We start from the raw sequence: 12,666 nt of genomic DNA, 5'->3' as shown, positions 1-12,666 counted from the left end.
AATGTATTCGCCGCACAATCCATTTGCGCTGCCAAAGGCAGGAGGAGCATGGGGAGGGGTCTCCAAAGACTGGCCTGCTTGTTCAGAGCTGCCTGGCTAATTACCGGCGGAGACGCCCCAGGGAGGCGGGGACACACACGGCTAGGAGGTTTTGTAATTAATACAAGGTAGATTAATAAGCACCTTTTTAACGGCTGTTCCTAGCGGAGATCAGAGACGCTAGCCCAGTTCCAGTTCCAGCACGGAGTCGAACCAAGGGATGGACGGACAGACGGACAGCCGGATGGATGGATGGAGAGACTAACGATATTCCATCTCACACCACGCCGCAGAGTTGCGGTTACCAAAGTGATGACCTCACATTTAACTTCACTGTGGGCAGATTTAGACGAATGAGCCGCCGCTCCGCCGATGTTCTTGTTGCTGAGTTGTTACATCCGGGACACGAGGGTCGGGGTAAACAAAGAGCTCGCTTAATTGGTCCGAATCAAACTTTCAGCGTCCGATACAACCGCAGCCGCCGCCGAGGGATTAGAGCTCCGCGGCTGCAGCTAATGAGAGCCAGAGTGCAGGCGCACAGGCGCGGCCGATACTTTCTCCCAGTTCTTAATTTGCGAACTTCCCCATCAGCCGGCAACCTGGCAGCCGCTCGGCCTCGAGCACCTCGGGGGAGGGCAGCCTCACTTTCTGGGGTCTTCTGGAGTCAGCGGCTGATCACAGGGGACCTTCTGCCGGCGTCTGCGGAGCTCTGGTTTGCGAACCGAGCCGGCGGATGGGGGGTAGAGTGCGACTGGGAGGAGTAAACGGTGGCGGCGACGTGGGAAGCTGAGGCTATGATACGGTGTGAAACACTGTGGGATGTCCTGCGTGGCGACGCTGTTGCAGACGGACGTAGGGACACCGGTATCGTTGTTGTGGTGCAAAGATCTTTTTTAGTAGGTGTTGCAATATAGCAATACACGGTTGAGTCCTTTCTCTGTCCACTAGGGGGTGCTCACTGTCCAATGAGGTCAGTCGGTACAAGAAGTTGACGAAAATTAAAAGTCTCACAGTTTCACCCATCATCCCCAGACTACGTTGAAGCAGCATCACACTATAAGCCAAAAAAGGTAAAAAAAAATGCCCAACAGCCTATTTAGCCCTCTGTTTACAGCCTCCTGCGGAAACTGATGCTCTGCTGGCTCTTCGGCATGTTTGGAAATGCTAAAACGTGCGTATTTCAGTCCGATCACATGACTCAATAGTACTGCGACGGTAGTGCTCCTCGCACCTCCAGTTTGCATCGCGTGCGACAAACCCAGAGGAAGCGTGAATCACTTCGAGGGCTCTTACCTCTCTTCAATCAGTTTGTCTCCCAGCATCCAGGAGATGTTTGGTTCCGGGGAGCCGGTGGCCACGCAGGGCAGCAGGATGGCGCCACCTACCGCCGCCTTGGTGACGGGAGCAGGCTGCACCACAAACTCCAGCTTGCGCTCCTCTCCAGTTTCTGAGACGAGAAAGAGAAGACGGTCAGGGTTCGAGTGGAGTCGGGCGTGTGTGTGATGCTGCAAGACGTGGTGTCGATATGACAATACAGAGCCAGTATCGCCAATGCTAATACAATATTGATATTTTGATTGAAGTGGGTGTAGAATCAAACCGCCAAAGTAGAATTTTTGGCAAAGTTCTTAGGCAGACGGAATATGCTTGTCCTCAACATTCAAGGCCTTGCTTTACAAAGAGCTGCTGGGTTGCGCTTCATCGTCTCTTTTTGTGGTTGAATTTTTTTATTGCCACAGTCATTTCAGAAGTAAAGTTGAAAAATAAACAAACAAACAAAAAAAGTCAGATTTTATGGACAACCATGTAGTACTTAAATTATAGTAATGTACATAAATACAATATCTAGAGTTAAATCTCAAGTATCGATATCATTACACTGATATCGATAAAAGGCTGGTATCAATGTAATGAAAATTTGGATCACATTACAGATTACACCCACCGCCTGTCAAGCTAGTTGCAGGAGCAGATCAGTGACCTTGTCCACTTTAGGTGTGGACCATCTTTAGAACTTCAGTGAGAACCTGTCTGGGGGGCTGCGGTTCTCCAAACCAGGAACTGCTATGCGAGGAACGATAAGATCCTGCACGACTCCAGCTGCAGCTGGACCTTCCAAGTAGCAACCGTCTACAAGTGGAGCTCAGATTAGAACTCTGAGTGGCTCCAAACCAAAGTTCTAAATTAGAAAGCCCAAAAAACTATAAAATTGTTTTTACTGAAATCCGTTTTTTTGTTGTTGTTGTTTTTTTGTTTTTTTTTTAACTTTCTCCAAAAACACCCAGTTTGACTTTTCTGTCAAGCTGGCACCGACATCAGGGCGGCCGAGTTGACTATAATCACTGCAACATCTGGCAGGCTCAGAACACAAACATCTTTCAAATTTCCTTGTGCAGCCTCAATCAGTCGTCTTCCTGTTTGCATGCAGAGCGACGCCACTCCGCCGCTCCACTACCAAACCTCGGAGGAGGAGGAGGAGGACACGCACGGAGGTAAAGACCCTCGCCGGGCTCTCGTTCAAGTCTGATTTATGGCCTCTCATATCTTCTGTGCACTGCCAGCAGCCAGCTAGTTAACAACTCAGTAAGTAAAAAACTTCCAGGCGGGCGAGTCGGGACGCTCCCGCAGTGGAATTCAGCCTCACTTTTTAAAGTGCAACACTAGCTGTGCTTCCATTACCCTGAGAATTGTGCAAAACCTAAATATCACAATAAAAACTGGTAATGGAAACACGTAAACTTTGAAGGACCTCTCAAATATCACTAAAAGGTTTTTACGCTCTCATGAGGTGTTTTTTCAGAAGTATCGATATAGAAGTAAAAGTGTCTCAAAATTGTCATGGGAACACTTTTTTTTTCGCATTCACTTCAAACCATTCAATGGAAACACCTGCAAATCGCAGTTGTACTTTGTCGAAATTTTAGAAATCGCTTCACAATACGCTTTTATTTTGTGAAAAACAGCAAACGCAGCTTGAGTAACTTGCTGAGTGAAAGTCCCAGGACTCCATCTTATGCGTAACCCGGAGAGGAGAGGCCGGGTCAGCGGCTCACCTGGCAGGACGTGCAGCTGAGCCTCGTCGCTGCTCTTGGACGACGAGCCCACGTTGTCCACCAGGCAGCGGTAGAGGCCGGCGTCGGCCTCCGAGGCGTTGCTGACCACCAGGGCGCCGCTGGGCAGCTGGAGCAGCCTGGAGTTGAGCTCCAGAGGCTGCCGGTCCTTCTCCCACCGCGTGAAGGGGACCAGGTCCGAGTTGACCTCGCACGTCATCACCTGGCTGCCGCCGAGGTGCACGGAGGCGGCCGTCGGCTGGCTGGTGAACCGGGGCATGCCTGGAGGGAGAGAGACACGGAGGTCACATCCACGGGAACTAACATTATATAATAATAAAAAAAACAAAAAAAAAAACCACAAACATCAGTGAAAAGACAGCAATCAGGATTTTGCATAAATAAGCCAGTCAACACGTCAGAGAATTTATTGGCATGAAAATGTTGTTGAGAAAGAGTGGAAACACCAGATTAGATAAGAAAGAATTATTCACAAAACCTTGTTGTTTTTGTTGTTGTTGTTGTTGTTGCAATGATTTAATTATATATTATATATTATTTCTTAATGTCAGAAGTGAAGACAGTGTTTACTGCAGTTTTGGATCAACTAGCAACTGTGTACATTGACAGAGCTGTCAACCGAAAAAAACATCTCCAATATTTAAAGGGCGCAAACGCGCACTTATTTATACAGAGCAGAATTTAATCTGATCCACACTGTAGGACACCATCAATAAGAAACCATTCATTTTTCTCTCGACTATCTGTCAAGCCACTGGAGCATTTATTATTTTCTTTTATTTTTCTATCATTATTATTTTTTGCTGTTGTTGAGCTCCGACTTGATCAAATTATAGCATGCTGAAATCTCAACGCAAATCAGCCAGATCAATGTGTGCCTATAATAATACCCCCCCAACAAAACAGGGTAATTGCACAGGATGGGAAAATATTTTTGCACACGACTGGCTGCTCCTCCTGACGGCGGAAAAATAAGCGGCTTAAACACAAGCGAGGACGCCATATTGGCCACGACCGACATATTGTAATCCATATTCAGGATGGATTCACAGGGATGGAAACGGCCAAAACACAAGCGTAGTCCCCCCGACCTGCAAACACACACACGTACACTAAAACACACACACACACACACACACACACACACACACACACACACACACACACACACACACACACACACACACACACACACACACACAGTTGTATAGCGCAATCACTTATCCTCAACGGTGGATGCTAATTTGCCACGCGGAGCAGGAGACGCACGGCGCTAATTAAAACAGGCTGAATCCACAGGCTGTTTGCGCTCCCACATTTCCCCACTTTCGACCCGACGCAAAAATAATTATTTCCCGCGTTTGAAGCCATTGATCTGAAACCAACACTGGCGGGGCTGACGCTCGAGACAATTGCACGTGCAATGGCTTCGATTTGGAAAGAACGAAACAAAGAATACAAGAAAAGAAAAGAAAAAAAGGAAGTTAAAAAAAACTAAAGAATAAAATGTTATTCTTGGCCTGATTAGCGAGGAGAGAGGAGATGTTTTCTTATTTTGGTCGGGAGGGAAGTACGAGAGACTGCTGGAACTTTTTCCACAAAAAGAATTTCACGCTGCGTCGTATGCGTCGTACGCTCACGCGCAGGGACAGACAGAATTAAAAAATAAATAAATAAAATGTACGTGAGCATAAATGAAACCGCGGCTCATTTCCACTCGCGTTTGTCTATTTATGACTTCTAGGCCGCCTTGTCGTGGCGGCGTGGTGCTTCAAGAGCGGCGGAGAGACGATTTTGGGCGCCTCTGCCCCCGTCTCAGCCGCTGACGGCTCTCCAAATCCCCCCGCCACGAGCGGCTCGGCGGTAAATCACACTTCAAGATAAGGCCCCGACAGCTCCAGACTCTCCCTCGGCCCGGCCCGTCGCGCTCAGCCGCGTCGACTCCATTTCGGCACAATAGTTTGGCCTAATATGGGCTTAAGCGATTCTGCCGCTGATAATTTGGAGCCGGAGCTGCCAATCACCTGCGCCGGTATCACAGCCAGGTGGAAATAAAACCCCCACCGCATGATTTAGGCTACACAGCATCAAAATATATCTCCTTTTTTTCCATTTTCCCAAGATGAATAGATACAGTGTGTGTGTGTGTGTGTGTGTGTGTGTGTGTGTGTGTGTGTGTGGGGGGGGGGGGGGTGGTGCTTCCCGGAGATACTTGAGGCTTTCAGGATGTTTTATGCATCCAGCAAATAACCAGTATTATTAAATCATTGGAGGGGTTTGCAGTAATTATTATTTTTAGCTCTAGAATTAATTGAAGGATAATTTACACTGAGAGATTGTGTCCCACCTTCCCTTCTCATTTGGAATAACAAATAAAAAATAGCAGCCAGTCTTGAGTTGGACAAGAAGTAATACAGCCATGTGTCTGAAACAAATCAACAGTGTAGGTTCCCACTTTGTAAAAACCCTGTTTGACCGGTGTTTGGACATTTCAGGGACACTTTTGTCCCATTTTGAAAACCAGACAGGCTAATAGGTCCAAGCGAACCTCGTCCGGCAACACTGGACGTTATTCAAATGGTGCTAAGATGCCTTCTTAAAATGCACGACACATACCTCTGTATTTGCGCTGGGGGGCGGAATGGGGCAACAGCAATCTAACAATCTGGGAGTCACACCTCACTGACCAACTGCAACCAATTCGATGTAAACAAACTGTGGGCAGGCGCCGACCTCGGCCGAATCGCAGGGAAATGATTCACGCCATAATGAAAGTCCTGTGGCTCGTGGAGCGTTCCCATTTCAGGAACTCGTCAGGACACGGTGGAGGGCAGTGCGCACGGAATGATGCAAGCCAGGTGCAGCGGCACAGCAAGCATTGACTACCAACAGGACAACCGATAGAGATTCCTGAAGAGTATTTTCCCAGTGGCCACTTGAAGTAATGCAGCAAAAAAAAAATCACAAAGGCACAAAAAGCATTTTTTCAATAGACCACAACACAAAAATAAACGTCTTTAAAGTGGCTGACAGGACGACTGTGACCTGAAAAGCGATTAATAGCAAATCTTTCTAATGTAGATTTTTCACTTACGGTCTTTAAGTCGCTTAAGAAAATGATAAAGGCCAGAAAATCGCCAGAAAAGAGTTTATTCCCAGCGTGACGTCACAACATCGTACGTGCGGCTTTGTCTCAGCTCGTTCTGATTGGCTGCGTCCTGACGTGTCTGTAAGCGGCGTTCTCCAGAATCGTTGTGATTGGCCAAATAGATGTGTGAGTTACAGAGGCATGATGGGAAGTGACACTACTGCTCAAAAACTTTCTCGGCGTATGCGCAGTCCGTCATCTTGGACTCTGGAGGGCTGGTGTTTGTGCGTAAACACATGGTGTGGGTGTGAAAGAAGGAACACCCCCCCACCACCACCACACACAATCCCCCTCCCCCCACCATATCCCCCTCGGGGAGAGGGATGCGGCGAGCGTCGGCGCTAACGCTATCGATTTCAATTAATCACAATTCTCCATTTAAATCGACCGGACGGAAGCTTCATTTTCCACAGCCCCGCTCGGCGGCCAGAAGTGCTGCGTCGCTGAGCTCAACACACATCACCAGATTAACCGGTGATTCACGCCGGCGGTCAGCAGTTCCCGGCGTTCCCGGATTCACACCATGAAACCAGGACAAAAACAAAGAGTCGGTGCGACAGAGGCCCCTTCTCAATGAAAGGTTTAACCCTCGGCTTCAGACTGGAAAGATTTTAATTATACAAATGTTATTGCATTAATGTTTCCGCAATTTGATTTGCGATACGAAAATTGCGCCCCGGAGACCGACGAGCAGGCGTGACGAGAGTCGACCCCGCCCTCGGAGCGAAAGAGCACATACACTCCAATCACACAGCCGGGTGTCTACAATTCCTAATTAAAATCAGGTATAGAATAACAATGAGCGGCTTAATGAAATATGCATAAGGATTTAGGGATCTCCCTCCAGATTCAGCCCGATAAGAAACTAGCAGCTGAAATAGCTTTTTCTTCTCCGTGTCGGCTCGGCAGACCAGCAGCAGCCCCCGCTTCACATCTTTTTAAGAGAATGCAAAACGAGAACAAGGCTTTACGTTCTCGAGCTGTCCAGGCTGACGGCTTATACACCTTACAGACACCCAACGCATGTTCCGTCTGAGATAAAACACAGCTTCCAAGTGAAACTCTGAATGAAGGAAAAAAACAAACAAACATGAAATACAACTGAATTGCCAGTGTTTTGTTGCGTCACTGGCCAATGAATTTGAGAATTCTCAAGTATCAGTGTTGCTTTGTTGTTCATTTAATGGCCTGTGCTCAAGTCCACAACTTCAAAGAAAACATAATCTTGCAATGCAACGTTCTTTCTCCAACCTGACTGAACTGAAGGGGACTGTAAAATAGACCAAACTCAGAGTAAACGCCTTTGAGGATGGTGGGAGTTCACAACAAGAGGAGACAAATCTGACCGAGTCCAGTGAAACTTGTCAAGCCACAGATAAGCAGCGGCTCTGCTTCCCTCCGGTCAAAGAGCAGGCTACTCTGTAACATAGACGTACACAGTCATGAGCAATCAGCGCCGGAAGATACTTCATGAAAGGAGACAGAAGCGCTGATTTCCACTTCGACAGCAGAAGCAGTCAAGCAGAATCCAACAAAACCCCGGAATGGGGCTCGGCTTCTTATCACTCTGCTATTTCTACCACCTTTTTCTCCGTCTCTCCGAGTCTGGCAGGTTCACGCCTGTTCTCTCAGGGCAAGGTGAAAGCCGGAGAAAATCAATAGCCTAAAATTGAGATACTAGAGTCAAGCTGCAGGAAAGAACATAAAGAAAGCAAATGAAAACCATCACGTCGGAATAATGTGCTGAATGTGCCTTTACGGAACGATCTATGAGGGTGTACGGCAGCTGCTGCACCGTTCAGCCGGTCGCTTTAAATGAATGGCACTTTTGCAAAATGTGCACAAACACAGGAAAAACAAAGTCTAGGAGGAGGACCGCAAAAAAAAAAAAGGAAGAAAAAGACCCAAAAAGCCCTGCAGCCAAAGCATCGCCAAGGCCGTGGGGCTCAGAAATAGAGACGTTCAGGCTGTGAAGTGATAGATCCAGCGAGTGAAGACATCAAATCAATGCCGGGGAAGGTCTGAGAGTCAGTGGCCGACAGTGAAGCGGCAACTTAATCTGAAAAAAGGAGGTTGGAAGGGCAGAAGAAGCACCATTAAACGTTTTGGCTTTCTAATGTGTGTGTAAGACGTTCCCATAATCGTTTCCCCTGCTGTAAAAAGTCACTGAGTACCATATGCTTCACTCGCCTCCCTTCCCTTCAAGGCCCGCTGTAGTGCAAGTGATAATTAATTCCCTAATTGACATCTCCAGGGCAGGATCTTCCTCAAGAGTGGAGAGAACCATGCACACACTCCTAAGTTAAGCCTCCACGCCTTATTGATCTTTCATACATTGAGGAGTAGAGGCTGGGGGGGCGGTCCTGATGTACAATTTAAACAGCGGAGCGCCGAGTAGAAGACAAAGAGGGGAAAAAACGTCTCAGAGCTCAGAAGATTCAACACCTCTGCAGGACGAAGGAGGGAGCAGGCGATACGTCCTCCTCCTGTGAGGCGGTCGTTTTTTTTTGTTTTTTTTTCTTTCAAAAAGCTGTTTACTTCAGTTCTCCCTCCATTTAAACAGACATTAAGTGGAGACATGGTTGAGCGTGGCAGGTTGCTGGATTCTGACCCCTCTGACGGAGGCTGAATGGTCCGCCGTCGACTGCGGCGTGGCCTTTTTAGAAGCTGCCGGCGTTGGAAATCGCACAGGATTGACTACTGAATAGAAACAAGAACAAAGGGGCGGATCTCAAGTGCTGTGCTGTGGTGAATTCGCCTCATCTTCCTCATCTTAACTTCCTCAAGTCATATTAACAAGCGGATGAAAATCTGAGAGAAGCTCAATGCCTTCTTTCCAAACATCAAACCACGTTTATTCAAACTATATTCAAACGCACAATAGACGTTCAACAAGTTTGTTGCGTTTGCTCTCATTGCAACCAAGTCGGGATTCTAATTGGCTACACACTGCTGAGACTGTCTAAAAATGGTGCAGACGGGAAGGTTTCATGGCGAACGAACCCTGAACCGATGATAAAACGCCAGCACGGATCCTCAACAATTCGGCCAGGAGGGGGTTTTTCCTTCGGTCCCATATTGGTGCGGTTGAACACAGATACGGGATGTGGTCAGAGCAGTTGGTTAGCATGAGTGTTTACAGAGAAAATCTCAGTGTTTGATTGCAAACTTTGTGGGGCAACAATACGGGCGACATAAACCCGTGCAGTTATAACAAAAGGTGCACGGTTTCAGTTTTTACCTCTTAAATTACATGGAAACGAGCGAGCTTCAATCATTTCAGTTCGACAAAGAGGATAAATAAAATCAAGTTCCAAAAAAAAAAGAAAAAAAAAAGAAGAAGAGTGGTTGCTGGTTTGACAGGCAAGACTTTAAAAGTCCCGTCAGTTTTCGAGGAGACACTGGCTGCTGCTGCTCACCTTCATCCTGCTGGCGGGAGACAGGTAGGAGGTCTCCCGTGATTGACACGCAGCAAAACAGAATGAATTAATGACTAAGCCTCGGGATCTAATAAAGAACTCACACAGACACTTAATCATGTATAGAGCCTGACAAGCCTGACGTGCTGTGCAAATGATAGAGCACGCAGGCGGGCGGGCGGCAGCGGGCGAGGCCGAGTCGCAGCAGCCGATTCTTCAGCAACAGGAAAAACAAAATTTAACCTGATCTAATTGAAAGAGGAAAAAGGAAACATTGCACCCTGTCTGGATCTTTACACATCAAAATTTGTTAGCTGTGTTTTCCACGACAGTTCTTCGCAAACTTAAAAGCAATATTTCAAAAATTTCGATTCAGTACAATTGCGATTTGCAGGTGTTTCAATTGAATGGTGTGACGCGCATAAGCCGTAATTCTTGTCAAATCTCGTCCCGCTTGATTTTACGAAAATAATGTTTGCTTTTGTTTGTTTACGTTTTTGTTTTCTGTCAAGAATGGTTGTTATATTTTTCACTTTGATTACTTGTAAAAAAGCAATTCTAGGGGTAGAGGAAACACAGCTAATCTGATCCAAAGGCAGTGCAAAAAGAAAAAAGCGGCACCGGTTTACAAGGCGGCTAAAGGCGTAGCGGCTAAAGGCGTAGCGGCTAACTTCCTGGCAGGAAACAAGCACTTTCATCAGCAGAGATGCTAAAGGGAGAGGGGCGCCTTTAATTTATCTGTATGAAAAAGTGGTACCATGGTGCCAGCAATGACGGACAGCTGGTTCCGACAACATTAGCTGCTGGTTTATGAGGAGACGACATCAAGGTGATGACAGAACAGAAAAAAAAAAAAAAAAAGCACCAATAGTGAAATTTTGGACCGATACTGATCTTTGTTGCCATTTTTTGTTCTTATTTATCTAAACATGATTATGGAAATTTATGTTCAGTGAACCAAAAAAAAAAAAAAAAAAAAAAAAAAAAATCCTCCAGTATTACATTATCTTTGAATTAGCATAAATTTATTCTTAAAATATTTGCAACGACCTTTAATGCAACCTTGTTTGGCGTTAATTTCCTGACTTGTACTCGCTCAAACTTTTTCATAACACACGCTGTGGATAACGCACACACACACACACACACACACACACACACACACACACACACACACACACACACACACACACACACACACAAATCATGATGAAAACAAAAAACTAAAAATCAAACAACAGCTGCTATTGTGAACGTCAGCTTACTTGCTGACGCAGTAGTTAAAGGGTGAAAGTCTGTTTCAATGTGATGCCTTCCTACGAAAAGACACCACACACACGTATGAATGGCAGGAAGCCGACGCAGGTTGGGAGGCAGCGCTGCTGGCCAGATGCCTCGTTGGAGAACCTCCGCGGGGGCCCGAGGTATCCGATGGCTCTGGGCCGAGGGAGGGATATTTTTAACTCGTGAGCCGCTCTGGGTGCAGACCAGATGTTTGCAGCCGTCCTCTAAACATTTACGACTATCGGCGGTCTTGCGGCCCCCTGAGGCGCAGCTGTTGTTTTGGAGCCCCGTTGCCACGTGATCGCCGTTTCTCCCTTCCTTTGCAGCAGCCGCTTCTGGCTCTGCTCGCACGTGGACGCAATCAACGTGAACGACGCGACGTTTGCTTGATTGCTGCCGTCTTTCGGCTCCGTTGTTTAAATTTGAAAAAACCCACGCAAACAGCCAAGTCAGTCCCACGGTGTTAATTTGCTCAAGATTGGGGACTGAGGCGCCGGTGCCCTGTCAGCTTCTGATTGGCTGTCGTGTGCGCTGACAGAGAAGAGACAAGCACGATGGTGAGTGGATAGTGATGGATGAGAGGGGCCACAAGGTGGGATGGGGGTTGGGGGGAAGGGGGGGGGGGTGGGGGGCGAGAGAGTCCATATGGCCAACAATACTGTAAGAATCTTCCCACATTTAATATTGTGACCCTGCAGCTCTTTTGCACCTGTGTTAGTAGAAACATTACCAGAGTTGTCGCCAGTTCTGCAAGTCATTAAAGGTCCAGTGTGTAAAAGTTGGCCTGATTTGTGATTTTAATATTGGCAAAAGCTTAATATTCTTCCCGTAAATATATTTATAAAAGTGTATACTCGCAATGGTAATTTGGTTTTCCTACCCACAGGACGGTTCTTATTTATATATGAGGATATACATAGAGCAAGAGTCTGCTACCAGTTAGCTGCCATCTTGCACCACCATATTTCTAAGGAAGCCTGGTGTGGACAATCCAGCTGCCTGACAGTGTGTTTCACATTCAGGGTGACTGCTCGCATCCTCAAATAAACCAACGAAGAAGAAGGTGGACGAGGTATCCAGCTTTGTGTGCGCAGGCCATCGTAGTTCACTGGCAAGCTTGAGAGAGGGAGGGTGAGTGAGAACGACCGCCGCAATCTAAAATCTGACCACTAGATGGCAGAATTTTACACACTGTACCTTTAAAGAAACCCGTGTCTGTTACTCCAGTCCAGTGTCAAGCCGGATACTTTTTACTTTCAATTGTGTATGACATCAAATATCATCTCATGGTAATGTCATGATTGACACTGATGTCATGGAAACAACAACTGTGACTACAGTTCAGATATTCATCAAGCAGAGGTTTTTCTGAAAAACCTACATGTCAGTGTTTTTTACTCTTCAAGTCAGTTGATGACCTGGTGGCTCAGTGTGTTTAGTCACTGCTTAGTTGAAAATTACACAAGCAAAATGTCAAGTCAAACCAAAAAGAAAAAAACAACAAAGTGAGAGCATTCATACACCGTTCATCAGTCACGAATCACAGTTCACATCTTGAGCAACGCAGCGGCGTCTTGTTTTGCCGCACGTTATGTAGCTCCCAAGGACAGGCCAGCACATATATCCCAACAACAACAACAGTAATACTAACGCAACAACGGTAACAACAACAGTGGCCGTTGAAGACTACAGGAGGCAGGTTAAC

The 12,666-nt window shown here is 46.7% G+C and overlaps 1 protein-coding gene across 1 annotated transcript in view; it reads right to left on the bottom strand.

Annotated features, from left to right (window-relative positions):
* neo1a (neogenin 1a) overlaps positions 1-12,666 on the bottom strand; it is a 150,732-nt gene that overhangs the window by 69,165 nt on the left and 68,901 nt on the right. Inside the window, exons 3-4 of the mRNA XM_076025287.1 lie at positions 3,093-3,371; positions 1,333-1,486 (exon numbers count right to left, since the gene is read on the bottom strand). Of these exons, the coding sequence (XP_075881402.1) occupies positions 1,333-1,486; positions 3,093-3,371 (433 nt within the window). The remainder of the gene's footprint in view (positions 1-1,332; positions 1,487-3,092; positions 3,372-12,666) is intronic.

Source organism: Nelusetta ayraudi, unplaced genomic scaffold (genome assembly GCF_046127955.1).
Source record: "Nelusetta ayraudi isolate G7.1 ecotype Tasmania unplaced genomic scaffold, CSIRO-AGI_Nayr_v1 ptg000002l, whole genome shotgun sequence".
Lineage (NCBI taxonomy): Eukaryota > Metazoa > Chordata > Actinopteri > Tetraodontiformes > Monacanthidae > Nelusetta > Nelusetta ayraudi.
The sequence above is the reverse complement of the archived record's forward strand: the minus strand, read 5'-3'. Positions and strand labels throughout refer to the sequence as shown.